This window comes from Ranitomeya imitator, chromosome 1 (assembly GCF_032444005.1).
Source record: "Ranitomeya imitator isolate aRanImi1 chromosome 1, aRanImi1.pri, whole genome shotgun sequence".
NCBI classification, from domain to species: domain Eukaryota; kingdom Metazoa; phylum Chordata; class Amphibia; order Anura; family Dendrobatidae; genus Ranitomeya; species Ranitomeya imitator.
In genome coordinates this window covers 483,897,233-483,922,380 of record NC_091282.1, presented here as the reverse complement: position 1 = coordinate 483,922,380, position 25,148 = coordinate 483,897,233, and the positions used below count along the sequence as shown (strand labels likewise).

Below are 25,148 nucleotides of genomic sequence, written 5' to 3'. Positions count from 1 at the left end.
AAACTCTTTTGATCTTACATGTTCTATGTTATTATCTTTATTACTATAGTACCATTAGTCTAATGATTATTACTTTTAATCTATTCCTGTACCATTATCGCCCTAATGGCGCCTCTTGGGTCAAGTTGACATCTGTCTCTGCACGTATTCTACTTATCTTTGGTTTATTGGCGATCGATTCACCTTCGTGCAGATACATTTACTCTCGATAAGACTAGGGGATTTACACGGATCTTGGTACATCCTGGTACAGAGTAATCAACAGAATTTAGTCTTGTGACCGTGAATCAGAAAACCTTAAAGCTACACGAGTCTAATGTTAAGCAAAGCGTCCATATTGGTTTGATTTAAGTATATCTTCATATGCCATACATTCTCCCTTTAACAGTCCCCCCTTTGGAGATATGCAAAATCAAAACTCTGATCTCGTCGAGCCTATCGATCTGCTCCTCTGCGCCTAATCTGAAGCCTATCTAACTAACTAATTTTCACCGTATAAACGAGATGGTTCATCTCTAGTAGATGGACCCCCTCCTAACGGACTTTGCACAGGAGGAATCAGATCCTAGTCCCTCCCTCATCGGTGTGCTTCAGGCAGATGTATTCCGGGGGATGTGGATCCTCTCATGGTTTTCACAGCAGCTTCTTTCATCTAGGGGATCTTTGAAATCAGCATGTATGGTCATCATCACTTTGGTTTCCATGGTCCTCATCATCATTTTCTTAAGACATGTAGCTATGCAGGTAGAGAATTAAGGCTTAATATAGTTAAAACAGATAGAATAGTTATTGTAAACTTAATGGGTCAATATGTGCCTTTATGGTATCCCCAGTGTATTTTATGAACCGTTGTTGGTTATAGTATAGGTAGTTTATCCACTGTATGTTCTTATTTATGGGAATGGTGGGTTTAAGCCCAACTGCTGTCTTGTTCCTGGCTTTGAATCTATCAGGTACCCCCTGTGTGCCCCCACTGGTATCTTTGCTTCTTAGCCAAAATTTACCTTTTGTGCATTGTGTGTTTAGCCAGATGTCAAACTGTGCCATGGGGCCTGGGCATTCTACTATGAGGCAATAGTCAAATTGATATGTTACTCTTGGGGTGGAGATATTATACCAAAATGTCACTATACCCTCCTCATGAGTGACTACCCCTTGGTGACTGGCTACCCCTTGGACTAGGTGAAGGATAAGTGTCAGACGGATAAAGAGTGGCAGCCGCCACTGGATTCTGGATCTGGCATCTCCTTGCAGTGGGAAGCGTGGACCCATGGATTGCTGTGGTAGTAGACAGGACTTGGAGCGGGCTGTCATCTCTAGGTTTGAGGGTACGTCTGTTGAACCTCTTGGTGATGAGGAATCAGTCATCGGGCAGGTTCTGGTGGGCACCTTCTAGGTCCTCAGGATCTGGGATGGATGGAACTTGAGAACAAATTTAGTCACATGCCTTATTTTACAATAAACTTAGTCTGCATATAGACAACTGTAGTTAGAAAAGGTATAATCCTAAACTGGGAATATTAGTAGGGTCCTATAGTGCTGAGTTTGTAGGACCTGCTAGTGTGTGTGTGTGTGTGTGTGAGTGTGCACATGCGTATGTGAGACCTAAGGGAAAAACTAAAACTCCCTATGCTATAGCTCCACTGTTTCCTGTCTAGCATTTAAGTATGTAGGGTCATTTGTTCGAGGCCTTCAATTTCCCTTGTTCATCCTTAGGCGTGTTTCATCGGTGTGGCTCCATCTTGGTCCCTTTTCTTCTTCTTCTTCTTCTCTTCTTTGGATGCTTGCTTCTGGGATGTTAGGACATCTTTTTCCAGGGATAGCCCTTTTTCCTCCATTTCTGGATCTATATTAGAGTACAGATGAGATGTTTCTGTGTCAAGTAGTATCATTGCTGCTTCTATTGCTGTTGCTTCAGTTAGTCTGCTGCCCACTGCTTCCCTTGAGGTGTCTCCAGTGTGTGTGCGTCTTCACCTTTTACCACTGCAACTCTTCCAGGCATCAACAAGGACTCCATTCGTTCTTGTATGGCTTAGGCTGTCTCTGACTGGTGTTCCCTTAGCCATGATGAAATCTCTTTCCCTCCAGATTGGTCGTGGCTGTGTGTTGAATCGACCTGTTGCATGCTTCTATTAAGGCCCGCAGTCCTGCCTTTGGGTGGAGGCAGCGGTTTTGCTGGCAGCAGGTATCTTCTGTAACTACTGCTATACCAGTGTGCGAACGGCCTTCTTGGTCTGCATACCTTGGTCAAACCACAAAGAGCTTCAGGTCAGGATCTTCCAGAGGTCTTCTTGTCTCGTGACAGTGAGACAATCGTGTTGAGCCATTTCAGAGTCGACTACCTCTTCCACTGATGTGTCAGAGATGTGATCTTCACCCTCTCCCCCCTTGGCAGAAGTAGGAGAGTAGCTGGGTTATGAACAGCACATCTGGAGACAGTAACGTTGAGCAGAATAGGGCATTGCAGACGTAGCAGTTGCTATGGCAGACAGGTGCTATGGGCCAGGATCTTCCCCTGGTGACCCATAATGATGTCAGAAGCCTTGTCCAGTACAGGTGGGTTGCAACGTGGTTCTCATGCAGGTTGGGACTCCACGGGCCACTGGGTTAAGAGTAGTACCCAGGAGGGCATTGTCTCCTTCTGTGAAGCTGTGTCAGGACTCCAGTTGCATGGCTTGCTTCTCCATGACAAAACAGGCAGAACAATTTGTTATAGTCTGGCAGTCCTAGAGCAAGAGAGGATGTGAGTGCAGATTAGCATGTCAACCCCATCGATGGCTTCCTTGGTTGAACTGAAGAGTGTCCTTGAGGCATCAAGGCTCCAGGGATGGCAGGAAACTAGTTCAATGAAGGACTGTAGCTGTGTTGGCTTGGCTGCCAGAGGTATGTGCTGGACAGCTCCTTTCCTGTCTTCAGTGGGATGTGTCATCTTCCAGGGCTCCAGGTATATTCCCAGTTGTTGTTGTAATGGAGGCAGATTACGAAATGGAAGGTGGCCATTGCAGTTTCCATGGCAGCAAGGCTCCTGACTCCAGTTCCATCTTCATAGGCTGGACTTTGAGCCTGCCAATTTCTTCCAGGCCTCGTGTCCGCAGTGAGTCTGGGATCAATGCCATCAGTTCAATGTCCACATGATCTACAGGTGTGTCCTGTAAAGAGAAGAGACCATACACTTCTGCAGACTGCTCCTGTGAAAGTGACAGTTCGTCCTTATGAAACAGAATGCTGGCTTGGATTTTTGGTAGTAGATCTGATCCTAGTAAAACTGACAGGGTAGGTGGATGAGACAACCAATTGAGACAGCATACTCTGCAGGTTGTAGGCCTTTGTGTAGGGGTCTGATCCTTGGAGTGTACCGTGTGTTACCATCCACCCCCCCACAAAAGGCACTACTGCATTTGTGAGAAAGTCTGGGTCTGGTAAGTCAATGTTGATTATGCTTTTCTCGGGTATTTTTGTGGACTGTAAGGGTATACGTACTTTCATAGATTGCGGATTCAGTATGCCAATGCCCTATCAGGGTCTGGAGCTTGGTAGTGGTGGGTATCACAGTTCCTTCTAATTGATTAACTTGCATTTCAAATCTGAGATCCTGCAACTTTTGATTACATCGATGGAAGAAACTATCCACAGGCTCTCCTTTCCCCTGCATGACATCCTGGAGAGTGGGGGTCTGGGCTGGCAGGCGGTTCTTAGCCCAGACGTAAAGCTTATGGAGAAAATATTCTCCAGATATAGGTGACTCAAGCCATTTTACATGGAGGTTGTCAGGCTCAAGGGCTAGTAACATCCTTGACTAAAGGGAATATCCTGCTGCAATTTGAGTGAGCCTTTCTAAATATGTCCATGAGGCAGAGTGAGCCTTTTGTATTTGATGCATCCTTTTATAAAATGGCATGGGATGTTGCACTGGGTCTGGCAAGCTGCTCACTAGGGTGTCTGTATCCTGGTATTTCCAGGGGTCCTTGTGTGGAGTAGGTTGTGTGCGAGAGTGTAAGCTTTGAGGTTTAGAAGATGATGATGATGATGTACTCCCACCATATAGTGGTGGATGCTGTGGATTATCAGTCTGAGCTGTTGATTCCTGTCTTCCCTCTTCTGCTTGATCATGTACCTCCATGTCATGTTCATCTTCTCCTTCATTATTCTTTTTATAGACTGCATTAATTAATGGAGCTATAGTGGATGCTGGACAGGATGTAGCATAAGGGATTCCGTCTACATATATAGTTGGATAGAAAGTAGGGCTATTTGGGTTGGTCATCTGACAAGTCAGAACAAGTCTCACGATATTCTGCATTCTGCGTTTGACAGCTGGTACATGTCCAGTCGTCGGGAATGTATATGGGCGGTATCAGTGACTGCAATGCAGATGTTGCAACTGACACATTTTCTGTAGGCGCCTGTTTGGCATAAAATTCAGTATCCTTGTCATATTCCCCTCTCCATGCCTGTCTTCTGACTTTCTTTACCATCTTATAAAATTCTTCAGGGCCCTGTAGGATTTCATAATATCTAAGCCTAGGACCCTGCTCTCTACTCATTAACACATTCTTCCATACCTTCTTATCTAATCCTCCCCCCTTTGGGGTCGGAGGGTTCTTCTTAACATGCGTTTTCTTTCCTTGCTCCCCTATGGGTCGAGTCTGTCTTATGAGTATTGACTGACTACTCCCACCCATTCTATCATCTGAATTTTTAGTGCGTCTGAGGGACATGTGTGTCTATCTCTTGAGACAAGTTCCCACGGGGTTTTGAACAGTTGGCTATGTGACTGTGAAAGCTGTATGTACTCCTTATGTCAAAGGAGAGGAGTCTTCAGTGATATTGTGATGTCTAGTATTTTGAACACAGTGATATAGGAAGTTAGCTAACAATTACCACCAGGGTATTTAACAATTCTTCTATACCTAGAAAATGCGTAGTCTAAAAATGCCAGATAAATTGCTAGAATATCCGCTTCCACAACACTTTCACTTTAACAAAAATCATTTCAAAAACCATCTCACAGAAAAATGCAGTGACGTTAGTCAAACATTAACTAAAGAGTAACAATGGACTTTGGATCTCACACTACCAGAGATATCTGTACAAGTAAAAGCAATTACCATTCAAGGAATTCTCTTCCTTCATGAACACATTTAACAACTAGCTTTACAATTCTAAAGTATGCAAAACAAAACCGGTTAACTAATTCTCTAATCTCACAACATATACATATACAGAATGAATTCAAAACTTTAACCATATGTTAGTACGCCTCCTGCCGGCAAACCATATACCATACAAACAGACAAAAGACAGCCAAAACTAACACTGATGTCAGATACTGTGAATCCCTGACAACAAAACACTTCACAATTTATCAATCTATATGCCAGCCTGATCTGTAGAGATAAAAAAGTCTATACCTGGGCAGAACACACTTTAGGTAGACAGGGAGAGAGCAATCACTCAGTCACATCAATACGGTAATTGTAATTACCCTTCCACCCTTATAGAATAAAACCTATGAACTTACGCTGCAGCCAAAACATCATCACCATAGCCAGGTGATCTCCGGTGGGCATCCGCAAGAAGTCACCAACCACTTAGAGGTTGTAAAATCACTCAGAGTAATCAATCCGCTACTCCCACTTGCCCACTGGGAGAGACACAGTTCAGACTTCTGCGACCATCGGTCAAGCTGAGAGCAGGACCGGAACCAGAGTGACAGTGAAATTGCTCAGTACTTCTCCCTTTTTCTGCTGGCTGAGGTAGTACCACATATGCAAACAAACAAAACTGCAAAGCAGAGAGGCAAAACAGATAAGGCAGACAATTAAGGAAATCGTGACCAGGGTGGGTTTTTGGTGCTAGGACTTGTCAGAACGGTCACTATGTCCGAGTCTGACAGCCGACTGACCTTTATCTCGGCACGGAAACACTGGAGGGTTATAGGTAAGATGAATGATTTTATTACCTAGTAGGAGATGCACTTCTCCACCCTCGAGTGGTCCGGTCCAAGATTGGAGGTCTTCTTCGCGGCTGGTCAGGTTCGAACTCTCATCCTAGCCCCACATTGGGCGCCAAAATGTTAGGGCACACGGGATGCGTGTGTTCTCATCTTAGTTGTCTGCTGCCAAATTGGATGTGAGGTATTACGGCCGGAAAAATCAGGACACAAATGCAAGCAATTGTCTCTCAAAGACTTCTGGTTCTTTATTCGTTGGCCGCTCTTTTTATGGAAAAATTGGGCAGTCTCAGCACATTACATCATGGGTTTTTCCAACTTAACACTTATCAGAAAACTCTTTTGATCTTACATGTTCTATGTTATTATCTTTATTACTATAGTACCATTAGTCTAATGATTATTACTTTTAATCTATTCCTGTACCATTATCGCCCTAATGGCGCCTCTTGGGTCAAGTTGACATCTGTCTCTGCACGTATTCTACTTATCTTTGGTTTATTGGCGATCGATTCACCTTCGTGCAGATACATTTACTCTCGATAATACTAGGGGATTTACACGGATCTTGGTACATCCTGGTACAGAGTAATCAACAGAATTTAGTCTTGTGACCGTGAATCAGAAAACCTTAAAGCTACACGAGTCTAATGTTAAGCAAAGCGTCCATATTGGTTTGATTTAAGTATATCTTCATATGCCATACATTCTCCCCTTAACACCCTCAACTCCACGCCCTTCTTCTTCTCCAGCGCTCCTCGTGGCGCTGTAATGGCGGCAATTTTGGCGGGAATTTTTGGTGGTAAATGGCGATACACAGTCTTAAATCGCAAACAGTACAAATACGATTCTGGCACAATCCTAAGGCACACATGACCCGATTTTTCAGGCATAAGTAGATCCTGTTCGTGATGCCAAGATTTGCATCGCCCCCATGTAAGGGCAATGGGGTACTCGGTACCGGGTCCTTCAGTTCCCTCAGCGAGGATGTCACGGTGGCCCAACCCGGACCGTGGCCCTATGAGGGGCGCCCATTAAAAGGCAGAGTTCGTAGATAACGGTAGTGTTCGTGACGCCACCTGTGGTATTCGGTCAGGGTGACCGACGCTGCTTAGGGTTCCGCTGGGGTGATGGAATGGCAGCTAGATGGTATACCTTCCCACAGGTGAAGTATATCCCCAGGGCTTCCCAGAAGTGTAGATGGTGATGTTGGATGGTGCAAGGCGCGGTGAATAACGAGGACACAATGGGTGCAGTCTCTTTACTGAAGGCTTCCACAGTCCAGAGTGCTGGATGACAGGGTAGGTAGCGTCTGGCCGGTCTGATGGCAATTCCAGAGTCTCCTTGTCCAGGTGGAAATCAGTAGCCTTCCCCTTGCGCACAGTAACGTAGTAGATCCCTACTTGCATTAGCTAAAGAAGAGGCAGGACAAGGAAATTACATCACAATTCTTTTTTTTTTTTTGTATATACAGTTATATGAAAAAGTTTGGGCACCCCTATAAATCTTAAGCTTAATGTTTTATAAAAATATTTTTTTTTGCAACAGCTATTTCAGTTTCATATATCTAATAACTGTTGGACACAGTAATGTTTCTGCCTTGAAATGAGGTTTATTGTACTAACAGAAAATGTGTAATCTGCATTCAAACAAAATTTGACAGGTGCATAAGTAAGGGCACCCTTATCATTTTCTTGTTTTAAATACTCCTACCTACTTTTTACTGACTTACTAAAGCACTTTTTTGGTTTTCTAACCTCATTGAGCTTTGAACTTCATAGCCAGGTGTATGCAATCATGAGAAAAGCTACTTAAAGTGGCCACTGTTGTGAATTCCGCTCTTGGGCTCCCTCCGGTGGTTGTAAGTAGCATTTTTGTGAGTTCTGCTCTTTGGCTCCCTCCTGTGGTTTTGAGTGGTATGGCTGCTTCTTGGATTTAGCTTCAGCAGCTGTTTTCACTGATCGTCTTTCTGGCTCGGCTATATTAGTCTGGCCTTATCCCTCATTCAATGCCAGTTGAAAAGTGACACTTATTCGCTCCTCATCCAACCGCCTCCAAGACTTCTCCCGAATATCCCCAATCCTCTGGAATTCTTTGCCCCAACACGTCCGACTATCAACCACATTCGGATCCTTCAGACGGAACCTGAAAACCCATCTCTTCAGGAAAGCCTACAGCCTGCACTGACCCCGCTGCCGCCTCATCACTACCAAAGCTACCGCCTCACCAACACCAGAGCTCCTGCAACCCTCAACCTACTGTCTCCTTCCCCATAATCATGTAGAATGTAAGCCCGCAAGGGCAGGGTCCTCGCCCCTCTGTATCAGTCTGTAATTGTTAGTTTGCTTACTGTAAGTGATATCTGTAACTTGTATGTAACCCCTTCTCATGTACAGCACCATGGAATCAATGGTGCTCTATAAATAAATAATAATAATAATAATAAATAGAGTATGTAAAAGAAGAGGTTGGACAAGAAATTACATCACAACTCTTTTTTTTTGTATATCTTTATTTAGCTTAAAAAACACACATAAATCCGCATTAAAAAACGCATGAAAAATGCAGGTGACCTGACAGTGACCTCAGGTGCAGATTTGGTGCAGATCTGACCTGTGTCAAATCCTGAAGCAATCCTGACCATGGAAACATACCCTAAGGGGTTAAAGGGAACCTGTCACCCCCAAAATCAAAGAAGAGCTAAGCCCACTGGCATCAGGGGCTTATCTACAGTATTCTGTAATGCTGTAGATAAGCCCCCGATGTATCCTGAAAGATGAGAAAAAGAGGTTAGATTATACTCACCCAGGGGCGGTCCCGTTCGATGGGCGCTGCGGTCCGGGGCCTCCCATCTTAAGATAACGTCCTCTTGGGGGTGTGGCTTAGGCACCATCAAGAGAGGAAGCTTCTTCCAGGAGCTCCTGATCTTCAGCCTGGAAATCAACATCCATCGGCCACATTGCTGCTGTAAATCATCTTGTCTTACCATCTAAGCCTGCATGAGAGTGTGCTGCATCTGGTTGACCACAAGAAAATAGCTTTTACAGAGTGTGAAGGGATCTCTGGAGCCTAAAGGTACCGTCACACTAGACGATATCGCTAGCGATCCGTGACGTTGCAGCGTCCTGGCTAGCGATATCGTCCAGTGTGACAGGCAGCAGCGATCAGGCCCCTGCTGTGATGTCGTTGGTCGGGGAAGAAAGTCCAGAACTTTATTTCGTCGCTGGACTCCCGCTGACATCGCTGAATCGGTGTGTGTGACACCGATTCAGCAATGTCTTCGCTGGTAACCAGGGTAAACATCAGGTTACTAAGCGCAGCGCCGCGCTTAGTAACCCGATGTTTACCCTGGTTACCAGCGTAAAAGTAAAAAAAACAAACACTACATACTTACCTACCGCTGTCTGTCCCCGGCGCTGTGCTTCTCTGCTCTGGCTGTGAGCGTCGGGCAGCCGGAAACCAGAGCGGTGACGTCACCGCTGTGCTCACAGCCAGTACAGAGAAGCAGAGCGCCGAGGACAGACAGCGGTAGGTAAGTATGTAGTGTTTGGTTTTTTTACTTTTACGCTGGTAACCAGGGTAAACATCGGGTTACTAAGCGCGGCCCTGCGCTTAGTAACCCGATGTTTACCCTGCTTACCGGCATCGTTGGTCGCTGGAGAGCTGTCTGTGTGACAGCTCTCCAGCGACCAAACAGCGACGCTGCAGCGATCCGGATCGTTGTCGGTATCGCTGCAGCGTCGCTTAGTGTGACGGTACTTTGAGCCTCGAGGCCTGGTGAGTGTAACAGGCCAGTGCTTCTCCTGTGGGGGAGGGCTTGTGATTTGCTCTCTGCACCTCTCGCTTCCCAAACATCTAACAGCAGAAACACCAGCACTTTTATCATCTTCCAGAGGTTTCCTTAATCCTTCTCTGCCCACAGTCAGATCTATTAGGAGATTCCCCCTGAGCAGAGAGGTGATTACAGCCTGCACACGCTTGCAATAGCCCTGTTCTCATAGTGGGGGGGCCAGGACAGATCCTCCTCTGCTGAGCAAACACGACTCCAGTGTGAGAGATAAGGGAGGCTGACAATATCCCTTCTAGTCAACAGAAGCTGATCGTCTACCACTGTCACTCTATTACATAAGAGAAGATAAACTATTTCTTTGGAATCCCATCCCTTTTCCTGCAGCAGCACCCAGGAGAAAAATAAGACATATATCAGAGACAGTGGGCTTCCTGTATGTGTTTTCTCTGCTTCTACAACATCATCACTGAGTTGTACCCTCAAGTACACTGTCCTGGGCCTGTCCCACACCTAACCTTGTCATGCTGGACCTAAAATGAGGTGACGAGCTTTGGCATCACCAGACATAACGCGGCTCATACCGGCTTTCACTGACTCTCCTGACCGCTGAGGTGCTTACCACTAGAACCGCAGCACGACTGGGCACATGATGACCCGAGGCAGATCTAATAAGAAGGCCTCTCCTCGCCTGCCAGATTTCTTTCCGCGGTCTCAAACCGCACATGCCGCAGGGAAAATGGCGCGGGCTTCTCCCTCCAGATCATCACACTCCTCCCGCGGCTCCCAGGATTCAGAAAGAGGTGAGACCTCAGCGGGAGCACAATATAGCAGCTCTGCACCTATGACCAGGGGGGATATGAAAGAATTCCTCACATCTATACGCGCCTCATTAAAAGAGGATATGCAGGACATGTTGAAGGAGATAAGAGGAGACATTAACTCCTTACGGGCCCGCATGGATCATTTGGAAAACAAAATGTCCGAATATGTCTCTGTAATTAACGCTCTGGTGGATGAAAACCAAGTTATAAAAGGCAAGTTAGCAGGGGCATTTAATAAATTGCACGACTTAGAGGACAGATCCAGGAGGAACAATATTCGTGTGAGAGGAATCCCTGAGAATGTTGCAGATAAAGATTTAGCTGCTTTCCTCCAGAATTTTATGCAGGCTGCCCTGCCCTCACTTTCCTCGAGAGATCTCCTGGCGGACAGGGTACATCGAACACCCAAGCCCAAGCATCTAGACCCATCTCTTCCTAGAGACATCCTTGCACGGATTCATTTGTACACTACTAAAGAGACATTCCTGCGGCAGATAAGGAGCCCCCCTGACCTTCCCCCTGAATTCCGGGATCTCCAGGTCTTCCCGGATTTGTCAGCTGCTACCCTGGCCAAAAGGAGAGAATACGCCCATGTCTGTAAAGCATTGAGGGACATCAACATACGTTACCGATGGGGGTTTAATCCTGTTCATTTGATTATCACTTATGAAGGACGCACGGTCGCCTGCCCCTCGCCTAAACAGGCAGAGGAGAGGCTTACGGCCTGGAAAATACCCTTTGCTCCCAGACCTGCGGATACAGGAAAGAAAATAGCCTCAGACAGGTCTACGGTTTGACAGTGCCACACGGACGGTGTCTGGATTGCTGAGCTCTCCTACTGCACCCCTCAGTGGGCCTTTGGATTGTGAACCTCTCACTTCCACCCCTCCACGCAGATTCTGTTCTGCGGACTGTCTGGACTGTTCCAGACGTTCCTACGAGGATTCCTCGTTACATTGACCTATGTTTTGTTTTGTTTTCTTTTTGCCTTTTTTTTTACTTCTTTTTATTTGCTGGTTCTTTTTACTACATACTTGCCCTTCCCCTTTCTTCCCTCCAGGTTTTTTCTCTCCAAATCCCCGGGCATTCTCTGTCTATATTGATTTTTGATTGTTATTATGGAACTGGCAGTTATTTGTATATAAGCTTTGGTACACCGCCAGTGGGGTCACTGGGTAATACCAGCAGTATAGACTTTAGTATAATGGTACCATGACTTTACAAATTCTTTCTTTGAATCTCAGGGGTTTAAACTCCCCTGAGAAGAGATCTATGATGTGGAGGGAGGTGAAGCGGTCGAGGGCAGATATTATCTGCTTGCAGGAGACCCATTTGTTGGTCGAGGATAATTTTAGGCTTCGTCATCCCCTCTTCCCACACATTCTATTTGCTAATGGCCCAACCAAAAAGGCTGGTGTGTGCATCATGGTGAAAAATACAATCGCTTTTAAATTGATAGCGCAAAGTAATGACCCCACGGGTAGGTGCTTAACTATCACGTGCTTATTGAATGGTGAGTTACACACGTTGACAAATCTTTATGCTCCCAATGAGGGACAACATAAATTCCTGAGAACAACCCTTCATGAGGTCTCTGACAATGTGAAGGGCAGCAATATAATATGTGGTGACTTTAATCTCCCCATGCATGTGGACCTTGATTGCTCTTCTGGTAGCAGACGACCTAGAGGGGACTTGACTCTCCTCACAGGCGACTTTCACCTGCATAATTATTGGAGATATTCGCATGCATCTGAGAGGGATTATACCTTTTACTCTTCCAGGCATTCCACATACTCCCGTATTGATTATTTTCTAACAGACAGTGCAACCTTGTCCAGATGTAGATCCGCAACTATAGGCTTAATAACGTGGTCTGATCACGCTCCCATCACTCTAACTCTTATTTTAGCACACCAAGCTAACCCAGCCTTTAGGTGGCGATTAAACGACGCATTGCTGTTGAATGGGGAGGTGTTAGATAGAATCTCTTCGGAGTTGGAACACTACTTTCAGATAAATGATAATGGAGAGGTTTCTGATGAGTCCTTATGGTTGGCGCATAAAGTAGTGATTAGAGGTGTGCTTCTCCAACAAGCTTCCTACCTGAAAAGGAAGAGGGAGAGTGGCAGAAAGGCTTTATTTTTCCACCTGCAATATTTAGACAATATCAACAAGTCTGCTCCCATGCCTTCTATCTCTGAGGAGATCTATCAGATTAGGTTTAAATTGAGAGAAAATCTCTTGGCCAGATATGCACATAACATGAAGAAATTCAAGACTAATCTATATGCCGCAGGTGATAGGGCAGGTGCACTCCTGGCGCGCAGAGTACGTAAGAGGGAAGCTAAATCAAGAGTGGACCATATCTTAGATAAAAATGGGAAGGTCCTCATGAACGCTCAGGACATAGTCCAAGCTTTTGCAGAATATTATACCGGCTTGTATAATTTAAAATATGACCCTTCTACTGCCCAGCCGGATCCCCAATCTATTTATAAATATCTAGACTCTATAAAATTACCCCGTATTACATCTGAGCAGCTAAACTACCTTAATTCTCCCTTCACAGATGTAAAAATTAACTCGACGATTAAACAAACTAAATCTCATAAGGCCCCAGGCCCAGAAGGGTTGACGAATGACTATTATAAATCCTTTTATCTGTTGCTGACTCCATATTTGCAGAGATTATTCTCGGTGTGGAGAGACTCGGGTACTGTGACGGCTCCTGGTTTGGAAGCTACCATATCTACCATACCCAAGCCTGGGAAACCCCTCACACACCCTGGTGACTTTAGACCCATTGCTCTGCTCAATTCGGATGTCAAAATATTCACTAAAATTATAGCGTCCAGACTAAAGCTTAGTATCCCAACTATAATTTCACCGGACCAAGTGGGTTTTGTGGCCGGACGTGAGACGAAAGATGGGGTGCGGCGCATGCTGAATCTGATTAAAATAGCCGAGCTGTCTGGTCTACCCAGTGCATTCCTGTCGCTTGATGCTGAGAAGGCTTTTGACAGGGTGCACTGGAGGTATCTTCGGGCAGTATTGGAAAGGTTTGGACTGTCGGGCCCAATATTCTCAGCAATCTGTGCTATGTACTCGACTCCTTGTGCCAGGGTCTTGACGTCCGGTTTTTTATCTGGTCCGTTTCAGATCACGAATGGCACTCGTCAGGGTTGCCCACTCTCTCCTATTATTTTCGCACTGTGCATTGAGCCGCTCGCTGAACGCATAAGAACCTCTATTAATATCACTGGCATCAGGGTTGGACAGATGGAGCACAGAATTGGCTTGTATGCTGATGATGTTATTCTATCCTGTGTCAACTTGGAGACATCCTTGACAGCTATTACCTTGGAACTCAGGGAATTCAGTAATGTGTCATACTACAGGTTGAATCCCACGAAGTCCTTGTTGTTTCCGGTGGCGGTTCCGTGCGCGGCCAAGTCGAAAATGGAGGCTGAGTTTCCATTTAAATGGATGACAGAGGGTATCCCGTACTTGGGAGTTATATTGACGGGCTCTGAACAGATTGTCGAGAAGAATTTCTCTAAATTGATCACACAGGTTAGGGCACAACTTGACCATTTTCACAAAGTTATGACATCCTGGATTGCCAGGATTAATGTTTTCAAAATGATGATCCTGCCTAAAATACTGTATCTCCTTAGGTGTATCCCATTAAAAATCCCCAAACGTTTGATTTTGAAATTACAAACTATGACATACGATTATATTTGGTCACACAAAAAATCTAGAATCTCTAGGACCTTGATGTACTATCCGTACAAACTGGGAGGGCTGGGAATGCCGAACCTCATGCTGTACCATAGAGCGGCCATACTAACTGGACTTAGAGACTGATGGCAGGCGGACAAAGACCATAGATGGCTCCAAATAGAAAACTATTATGCCAAAACTAGATCTACCTGTACAATTCTTGAGGCTGAATCTACTGCAATCACTGATTATTCCCCTCCCTTACCAACCATGAAAATCGCGCTCCACTATTGGAGGACACTGGTCCCTTCCTTGATTAAATTATCTCATGACTCCCTATCCTTAAAAGCCCTTGAGACACACATCCCATTTATTAATCTCCAGCCTTGGGTTGATGCTGGAATCGTAACATTACGGCAGATATTGGATGCTGCTGGCCTTGTCCCCTTTGACCGCTTGGCCTCCAACTTCCCGAATGTCCGGAGATATTTCTATCAATATTTGCAGATACGTCATCTACTTCATAATTCCCCAAACTCGCCTTTCTTCAACTCCCATTTAAATAACAGGGTTAATGGTTATTTCTTGTTGCCTGACTCTGGCCCGAAGGGAATTTCAATATTATATAAAGCCTTAAACGACCCAGCAGATGTTAAACTGCCATATATGATCAAGTGGGAACAGGATCTGGACTTCCTATCGGACCCGATAGATTGGGAGGAGGGACTGGGTGAAGTATTACGGGTATCTGCCTGCGTCAATCATCTCGAACAATTGAAAAAAGTACACCTTAGATGGTATCAATATCCGGTTCAGGTGGCTCACTATGACCCTGCCGGGTCGGACAAATGCTGGAGGGGGTGCGGTCACAGGGGAACTCTGGAACACACCTGGTGGTCGTGTCCAATTCTTCAGCCCTGGTGGAGAGATATGGACCTTTTAATTGCACAGGTCTTGGGGATCCAGCTGACTCTGTCACCTAGGCAGGCCATTCTTCACATCGGCCTGGAGGACATTCCACACATACTTCGAGGTACACTATCACATATTCTAATAGCTGCCAGGTTATTAGTCGCCTCAAGATGGAAAGACACTAATCCTCCCAATATTAGTGAATTAATTAATAAACTTAATGTCCACTGCCAATATGAACTCGCTTTGGCTCACTCCATGACTGCCAAAACCAAAAGACAAAATATTTGGCACCCTTGGTTACATAGTGGTCATTCCTCTATTGACCCGCACCACCTTGATCGTTTACTTGAGTGGGAATAAGTAAGCATAATTGACATGTCTGTTTTTGTGTTTGTAATATTCTTATTCTACCATAGTTTGCCAGGACCCCTTATCTATAACTGAATTGCTAGATGTCTTGTGAATGCCTATACTCCTTTCCTCCCCTCCCCCCCCATTCCCCCAAATGTACCTATCCCTCCCCCCGCCGCTCTCCCCTACTTCTTCCTTTCTGATTGGTTTGGTTTTTCTCCTTACTTATTTCTGGTCATTTTTAGTTGACCTCTGTTACTGTTATTACTGTTTAACTGCACTGTATTGTTTTGGAAATCTTCAATAAACACTAATTGATTAAAAAAAAAAGATAACGTCCTCTTGTATTCACGCTGCGGCTCCAGCGCAGGCGTACTTTGTCTGCCCTGTTGAGGGCAGAGCAAAGTACTGCAGTGCGCAGGTGCCTGGAAAGGTCAGAGAGGCCCAGCGCCTGCGCATTGCAGTACTTTGCTCTGCCCTCAACAGGGCAGACAAAGTACACCTGCGCTGGAGCCGCAGCGTGAATACAAGATGAGGATGTCATCCTATGAAGATGGGAGGCCCCAGACCAGACCACGACGCCCATCGGACCCAGACCGCCCCTGGGTGAGTATAATCTAACCTCTTTTTCTCATCTTTCAGGATACATCGGGGGCTTATCTACAGCATTACAGAATGCTGTAGATAAGCCCCTGATGCCAGTGGGCTTAGCTCATCTTCGATTTTGGGGGGCGACAGGTTTCCCTTTAAGGACAGTGCACATCTGCTTTGGGCCTGCAGATGCCTCTGGACTCCGGCACATAAGGGTATGTACACACGTTGCGGATTCATGTGCAGATTTTTCCGCTCAGATTCTGAAAAATCCGCAGGTAAAACGCCCTGCGTTTTACCTGCGGATTTACTGCGGTTTTTGTGCGGTTTTTACACCTATGGATTCCAATTATGGAGCAGGTGTAAAACGCTGCGGAATCCGCACAAAGAATTGACATGCTGAGGAAAATAAACTGCTGCGTTTCCACGTGTGTTTTTCCACAGCGTGTGCACTGCGGTTTTTGTTTTACATACGTTTACATGGTATTGTACAACGCATGGCAAACTGCTGCGGATCCGCAGCGTCATATTTGCTGCAGCCAAATCCGCAACGTGTGCACAGACCCTAAGGGTATGTGTCTACGGGCTGGATTACATCCGGATTAGCTGCGGATTGAACACTGCGTACAGCCACAGCGTTCAACTCGCAGCATCCTGATGTTATGGCATAGAGATTTTATAAAATCAAGTCTCCACTATGCGTGCGAACCTGCATCCGGCGGCCCTGCGTTTCCGGACATGCGGCGCATCTTTCTAGAACGCAGCATGTCTGTTTACCTTGGTAAATAACACAGCCCTATGTATGGGGTGCGGTGATTCCGGATGTGTGCAATGAACACATCCGGAATCACCGCAAGTACAGAAGGGGGCGGAGCTTTGGGCGCAGCAGGTTTTCCGCTCCGTCAAAAGCGCCGGCAATCCGGACCATGGACACGCTCTCTTAAGACGCCTCAGGCACATCTGCTTTCCTAGAGAAGCCAGGAGCTCGGCACAGTGCGCACTCCTGTGTGTGTCAGGAGAGAAAGGAGCGACCACCCCAGTGCGGCCGACAGCCATGGACCCTGTGTGGGGAGAAGGGAGAGATTACACCGGCAGCCACTGTGCGGAGCAATAACCGCCATATGTACACGTGACCTCAGCCCATACACGGCCCTGCTCACCGCTCTCATCACACAGCTGCAATACCGCGTGTGACCGCTGCACGGCGCGACCAGTCAGGAGAGCACACTGCGTGACGTCACCAGTCAGCTGAGAGCAGGAGCCTCCCCGGAGACAGGTGGGCGTGGTTACCGCCTATAAGAGCGGAGGCGCCCGAGCAGCAGACAGTCCTCCCTTTCTCCTCCGTGCAGAGCGCACATTTTGGCAGCAGGGGGCGGGGTCTTCCCTTTGGTGGTGACTGTGCTTTGGTTTTTGTAGGGTTCCACTTAGCAACATGTCTGAGACGGTGCAGCAGCAACAGGTAACAACTCCTTGTGTTATGTAGTGGGGGATAGTAATGTGCAGTGATGCTGGGGAGCCGCTGTCATTACGGTGTATATAGGTGTGGAGGGAGATGCAATCCTCCCCTGCTGCTACCTGTGTGAGTGTGGTGGGAATGCACCCTCCCCTGCTGCCATGTGGGTGTTACTGGTCATGGAGGGAGACCCCTGACTTCCTAGTGAGATCTCTGTATTTTCTGATCCCATCACTATTAGTCCTGCAGTTAGATGTCTAATTCCAGGGTTGTGCTGTAGGGTCACTACTATGGTATCACCATGAGCCCCCATTGTGTACATGACCCGTGTGCCCCCTTGTCCTGTGGGAGATGCCCACTCATGCAGGATACTGGCACCCAGGGGTGGTGCTCTCCCATATGAGGGTGCATGGTCCCAGGATCTGCTGTGGCTTCAGGCTGGGCCTGGTCCAGTTCTCAGCACTTTCCTGTGTCCTCAGTGCGGATTCTGCCCATGACTGATCTGTAGCTCAGTGTTGGATCTGTAATGGGGCTCTATAGGGGTAAGTGAGCCGTCCACTATCTCTGTATGTAGCTGGTGGTCCTTGTATGCTCTTTATGGAGGTCTATTTCTCACATAATTAGTACATTGCTGTTTGTCCAACTCTTCCATGTCTGTCTCTTCCTTAGAATGTGGTGGTAAGGCTGATAAACCTCCCACTGGTGAGCTCCACCTATGACCTGGTGTCCTCTGCCTACGTGACCACTAAAGACCACCATCCCTACCTGAAGTCTGTATGTGACGCTGCAGAGAAGAGTGTGAGGAGCATCACGTCTGTGGCCATCACCGGGGCCATGCCAATCCTGCAGAAACTAGAGCCTCAAAGTAGGTTTATCTTCTTGTGTGGAACACTCTCGTCTGTATTTGTGGGGATCTTACTGTATTGGGCTAAATCTCTGCTGATTAGTTTCTTGTCTAGTTCTCTAGGCTGATTTCCTGCACATTGAACATTAATGATGTCTGTCCTAAATCGGCAGAGATCAGGAAAGGACAGATGGTTACAAAACTGTTAACCATACTCAATGTAGAAATCAAAACTTGTATCAATTTTACTCTGAAGTTCACACGTCCATGCAAAACATAACATGTGTGGTGTTTTTTGGCACGGATATAAAGGGCTTACTTGTGATTTAAAGATGCAGGGCTGCCACCAGGTGTTTCAGTGCACCATACTGGCCATTTTTTTGGGCCTCCTTGAGACTCCACCTCCAACCCTCAAACTTTCCACACTTCCACTGCCCACTCAAAAAGAAAAAAACAAACTCCATCTGTACCATGTCCTTGCCTATCTCACATAATCAGTTCCCATCTAACAGATTGCCGACATAACCAGCAGTTCTTGTCTTTGCTAAAAGGTGTGTTTTTTTTTAATTAAAGCTGTCACCATGACAGGGACCACATTGAACGCAATTAAAATAGGAAAAAAAAATCCTAGCTTTACCATAAATGTGATTATACACGAGCTTTGTGTTTAGTGTCAGTGTAGAGGTAATGGTAATCACTAGTGTCATTATACATAGGAGCTCTGTATATAGTGTATAAGTAACTGACTTGCCAGTGACTTCTCTAGTTGAAGTCCTTCATCTTCCTCCAGTGCACACGGCGATTACTTCTTCCAGTCAGGACTAGTCTCTACAGAAAACAAGTTATCTGGGACACATTCCCCAATTTTTCCCTAACCTCTACACTGTCAGATGAAGGGGACAACCATAGCCAGTATGTGGATAAAAGCAAGATGAAACACCAAGCAAAGATATATAAATAACGCCTTTATTTAGATACAAGTGGCAACAAAAAATGTATATTCTACTAACTCATGATTTATACACACAAGGACAAAGAGTATGTGTACCAAAAATAAAAGCAATTCATATAAATATATTAAAAGAGTTTTATATATAAAAGGAAAGTTTAGTACAGGCCGACCTTTTATATATAAAACTCTTTTAATATATTTATATGAATTGCTTTTATTTTTGCTTGGTGTTTTATCTTGCTTTTATCCACATTCTGGCTATGGTTGTCCCTATCCCTGGTTAGTGGGCTTTCCACAGCGCACTGGTTACTTGTATAGAATACTATATAGATTATTGCCCATGGTGGCATTGTGGATATACAAATAGTACCCTTTGTGTTCTGTGGATTTGTCTAAACTGTCAGATGAAGGGGGGTTAAACCAACCGTGTCGCCCTGCACAGTAACTGGGCCTCTCCTCCCCAGACTGAACTGTAATCCTCAAATATCCCCATTCTGGAACCCATGGTGCAGCTCGACAGTTTCTCCTTACCTGGTCGAGGTCCAGCGGTGTCCTCTGCTTGATACCACTGAGACGTGGACCATCGTTCTGACGTATGGTGACATGCGTGCGGTCAGCTGCCGGCCTCTGACTGGCTGGCGGCTGTCAACTGTTGCGTTGCATAAGGTTTGTCCCGTACGGCAATAGATCTTAACTGAACGTGTCTGAGAACACATTCAGTTACTGAGCCAGCAGGATCCTCAGGGGCTTGGTGAGCAGAGGGGGCCCACTCTGGGCCCCATATGCCAGTAAGGGCAGTAATGCCATGATGGCGGACCTGTAAGAAGAAAAAAAACCTGATGCAAAGCTGACACCAGTAGTACTCATTCCGTTTATGTAAATGATGTCTTATATGCACAGGGGGCTAACTGACTCCTCAGAATAGTGAATCTGTCACCAGCTTTTTGTTACCTCCTCTGAGGTACCACCCTAAGGCTAGATTCCCATGAACCAGAAGTAGTGTATTTCTGTTGTGTTCTAATCACGCCGGTAAATCCTCATGTGTCCACTGAACAATGCAGATTTACCACATCCAATATCTATAGTGTCTCCAACAGAAATTGATATGCTGTGTCTCGTAAACCCGCACTGCATGTCAGTTTCTACCGCATCAAATGGCAACACTGGGCAAGGAATTTCTATCAACTGCTCTTACTGTAAAACACAGCATTTTTGAATGCAGCTCAAGGGCCCTTCATCCAAACGCTGCTAATCCTGATTGTGGGCAAGCAACCTAATTCTAGCAATGTATCGCTCGTTTTCTGGGTGCAGCAGTTGTGATCAGTGTTTGCTAGTTTACCTCTCAGTATATATTGCCAGTAGCTACTAATCTGTGCTGGGGGTGAGGTTGGACCAGAAGACATCCAGGCTGCTATGTCTGTAGTGATCTGCTGATAACATACCTGTTGTGACACACTGATGAAATCTGTGTCTGCCACTACCTCATGCTGCCCTCAAATTGCACATTAAAAGCCTGCTGACAATTCCATTCCTTTCATTCTGCAGCCTGATGTATAGTGCAACCCAAGCTAAAGAAGGCTATCAAATGCCCTCAATAGTGTAGAAAATAAGCTTTAAATGGCTTTCCTTTCTAACCAAAAATCCAAGACCTCTTAAATATAACTTCTCCACAATGGCCATGACACCCAGGCTTTTAGGTAATTGCCTACTTCCTATATCACCAGTCCTAGTATTACTCAGGTCTCTGCTGCCTTCTGTACACAGATGACTATTGCATCAATGTCCCCTTCTTCCCCTCAGTTTCTGTGGCAAACAATATGGCCTGTGTTGGGCTGGACAAGATTGAGGAGAAGTTGCCTATTCTGCATCAGCCTCCTGGGAAGGTAAGCTGCTAAAATGATGGCGGCCCTTACATTTCACTTCAGGTTACATTACACAAGTGCCATCTTGTATTTCTTAGGTTGTGGCTAATGCCTCAGAAGCCGTTGTTGGTGCCAGAGATGCTGTAGTCCATAGTATCACAGGAGTAGTGGATAAAACAAAGGGAGCTGTGCAGGATGGTGTGGAGATGACTAGGGCTGTTGTACATGGCAGCATTAACACTGTCCTGGGAAGCCGTGTTGTGAAGATCCTGAGCAACCATGTGGATTCTGCACTAACCAGGTCTGAATCTCTAATGGAACACTACCTGCCAGCAACACATGAGGAGCTGGGTAAGCCAAAACCTACCAGGCCTGCCAACTTGTGTGCACAAGGGATATTGACTTGCTGAGGCAGTCCAAATACTAGCTTGTCTGGTTTCTCTACAGAAGCTCTCCCATCCAAGGTTTTATCCATCATATATTGGTCATCATATTTTATATAGCACTGTGTAATGAATTGCTCATCTTGACTTTCTACCCAGCTAATTCTCCTTTTTCTTTGTAGTAACACCAGTCTTTCTTTCCCTGCACAGTCCTCCCTGTAACTCCTGACCCAGCTGCTTCACTCCTTCTCCCACCAGGGACTCGGTAACAGGGAAGTGACTTCCTGTTTCTACAGACTAGCTGAAGCCTTCTACTTTGTTTTTTTTTTTTTTTTTTTTATATAGACTATGTCCTAATGGAAGAATTAGCTGGGTAGATGGCAAAATGAGCAATTGTTAGCGCACGGTAAAGTAGGATTGCAATATAGTAAAGCTGAACCTTGCTGGGAGTGCTTCTTTAAGAACCTTCCCTGTTGCTCCTTATGTTGACTATATGGGCATAACTTCTCTTTTATAGCTAAAGAAGCAACTAAGACAGAAGGCTTTGAGGTGTCCCAAGATGAGCCTGGTTACTATGTGCGCCTGGGGTTGCTCTCTACTAAGGTCCGCAAGCGTTCTTATCAACAGGCTTTGACCAGGATCAAGGATGCAAAATGCAGGAGTCAAAAGGCCATTGCTCATCTCAAGAGCACTGTCAGCCTGGTTAGTAAATGTACTTGTAACCTTAAACATCTGTCATAACCTTCATGAGTCTCATGAATGCAGCTTCTCTTTAATGTTTGACATGTGGGAGTACCATTCAAACATGACTGTTTTAGGTAGTAACGGTTATAGGGGGATTAATAACACAGATGTATTGCATATACTTGCACCTTCCCCATCCAACCAGTCTTCTACAAACCCAAGTAAATGTATTCCTTTCTTTAAGCTTGATTACGCAAGAAAAAACCTGAATGATGTAAGTCTGAAGATCCATGATGCCCAGGAGAACATATACAACAAATGGGTGGAGTGGAGAAAAGGCACAGGAGCAGATGCTGGTGGAAACACTGAGGGTGCAGAGGTAATGATATTCCTCCAGAAGGCTTATCCTCGACATCACTTGTATATTAAAATATAACCTGTCAATTTCCAATTACAGCAAATTGAATCCCACATACTGACTATTGCCCGAAATCTCACTCAGCACCTGCAGACTACATGTTTGTCTCTGGTCTCCAGCGTACGAGGTCTTCCACAGAACATTCAAACCAAGGTTCATAGTGTTGGTGCCATGGGTGCAGATGTTTACCAAAACTTCCACTCTGCCTCTTCCTTCAGAGAAATGTCTGCAAGCCTTTTAATCGCAACAAATGACAAGTTCACAAGAATAAAGGCTAGTATGGATGATATGCTGAACTACGTCCTAAACACTAAATTGGCTGGTGCTTTTTATCCCCAACTGGCTAGTAGCCACCATGAGGAGCAAGAAGCAGATGTGGAGATTCCATTAAAGAGGAGTAAAATCCAAGCTTCTGATGAGATGCATGATCACTTTAATGGATAAACGCAATCTTGATCTGAGGGCCAGTAACTGGCATTAGACCATGTGGCAGATCTCTTTAACATTGGACTTGGTCTAACGCCTGGATATCTCTGCTGCTATTCACAAATCTGGTATCACTAATGTATGGGCCCCCTTCCCCACACTGTCCACTATTTTGGGCACTTTAGTAATAATAAAATGCTGAGACATGTATTATCTGGTTTTGACTTGTAGTCATTGTGTTGTGACTTCAGGATTTCCTCTGTACTCATATAAGGAGATGGCTGGCCTTAAGGTACCTTCACACTAAATGATATCGCTAGCGATCCGTGACATTGCAGCGTCCTGGCTAGCGATATCGTTCAGTGTGACACGCAGCAGCGATCAGGATCCTGCTGTGATGTCGTTGGTCGGAGCTAGAAGGCCAGAACTTTATTTGGTCGCTGGCTCTCCCGCTGAATCGGCGTGTGTGACGCCGATTCAGCAATGTTTACCCTGGTTACCAGCGAAGACAATCGGGTTACTAAGTGCAGGGCTGCGCTTAGTTATCCGATGGTTACCATTGTAAAAGTTAAAAAAACAAACACTACATACTTACCTACCGCTGTCTGTTCCCGGCGCTCTGCTTCTCTGCTCTGGCTGTGAGCACAGCGGCCGGAAAGCAGAGCGGTGACATCACCTCTCTGCTTTCCGGCTGCCCAGCGCTCACAGCCAGTGTAGAGAAGCAGAGCGCCGGGGACAGACGGCGGTATGTAGTGTTTGTTTTTTTAACTTTACAATGGTAAACATCGGGTTACTAAGCGCGGCCCTGCGCTTAGTAACCCGATGTTTACCCTGGTTACCGGCATTGTTGGTCACTAGAGAGCAGTCTGTGTGACAGCTCTCCAGATACCAAACAGCAACGCTGCAGCGATCGACATCGTTGTCGGTATCGCTGCAGCGTTGCTGTGTGTGTGTGTGTGAAGGTACCTTTAGTCTGTGGCCAGTAGTAGCTTTGTATGATCCAAGGGCCTCTGGAAAGTTTAGTGGCTATAAGTGGGGGGGAGAGAGGGAAGAGAAAAAAAGATATCTTGATGGTTGAGCTCGTTTGGGCTTAATTCACTTATGAAGGCTTTGTCCTTGGATATTTACACTTTCATTTAATCTGTAATACAACATTATGTTGCTGGAGTGCCTAAATGCAACACTTGGGTGTCTGAACTGATGTTCTGAAGTAGGGGTGTCACTCCTTGTCAGAGGGCCACATCAGCAGGTTTGCCTTTACAGTTATAAGCAGCCCTGTGATGTCTCATTCAGACATCTATGCAATGCATGACTGGCTCTAAGCGTTCAGTTGTAGGGGATGAGCGCTGTGCCAGAGATGAATAGTCCAAGATCGGCTGTTCCCTATGCTGAATACTGGCTGCATCTGTTCTGATTAAAAGATGTCACCTGCTCCCTTCTGCCACTACCTCCCTCCTTTTGGGTCAGTGCTGGCTGACTAGGTCTACTTATCAAATATGGCACAAGTTCTTTGTGCTGGCTCTGATATACACTGGCTTTATCGATGTAATGTGCCTTCACTGATCTGGAAAGAGGAGACCATAAGTGGCATCCATAGAAAGTGGTCATAAATACACTAGCGTCCATTGAAAGCTGTAAGTCTAAGGCCGGCTTCACACTCAGCGTATGAAAATACGGTCCGTATATTACCGCCGTAATACGCTGAAATGTCCCGAAAATAGTGGTCCGTAGCTCCTCCGTAGGCAGGGTGTCAGCGTTTTTTGCGCATGGCATCTTCCGTATGTAATCCGTATGGCATCTGTACTGCGTGGTTTTCTCGCAGGCTTGCAAAACCAACATACCGCTATAGAAATGATCCATGTGTCCCAAATAGAAAAAAAAAAAAAAATATATATATATATATATATATATATCTATATATATCTCATTAGACACATATATGTATATATTAATATTTTTTCCAGCGCTATACAGCT

At 45.7% G+C, this 25,148-nt stretch overlaps 1 protein-coding gene across 3 annotated transcripts; it reads left to right on the top strand.

Moving 5' to 3' along the window:
* Positions 1 to 3,033: 3,033 nt before the first annotated feature.
* On the top strand, positions 3,034 to 23,381 carry LOC138676376 (perilipin-2-like). Of its 3 annotated transcripts, none has more exons than XM_069765597.1 (7): positions 3,034 to 3,273; positions 18,273 to 18,468; positions 21,200 to 21,282; positions 21,360 to 21,612; positions 22,162 to 22,346; positions 22,573 to 22,707; positions 22,786 to 23,381. In XM_069765597.1, exons 1-7 carry the CDS (start codon positions 3,223 to 3,225, stop codon positions 23,188 to 23,190), a joined length of 1,308 nt encoding a protein of 435 aa, XP_069621698.1. In that variant the 5' UTR covers positions 3,034 to 3,222; the 3' UTR covers positions 23,191 to 23,381. The 3 variants fall into 3 exon arrangements, with proteins under 3 accessions (XP_069621698.1, XP_069621717.1, XP_069621707.1); XM_069765616.1 differs by lacking the exon at positions 3,034 to 3,273 and adding an exon at positions 17,433 to 18,145; XM_069765606.1 differs by lacking the exon at positions 3,034 to 3,273 and adding an exon at positions 17,453 to 17,609.
* The last annotated feature ends 1,767 nt before the right edge of the window (positions 23,382 to 25,148 follow it).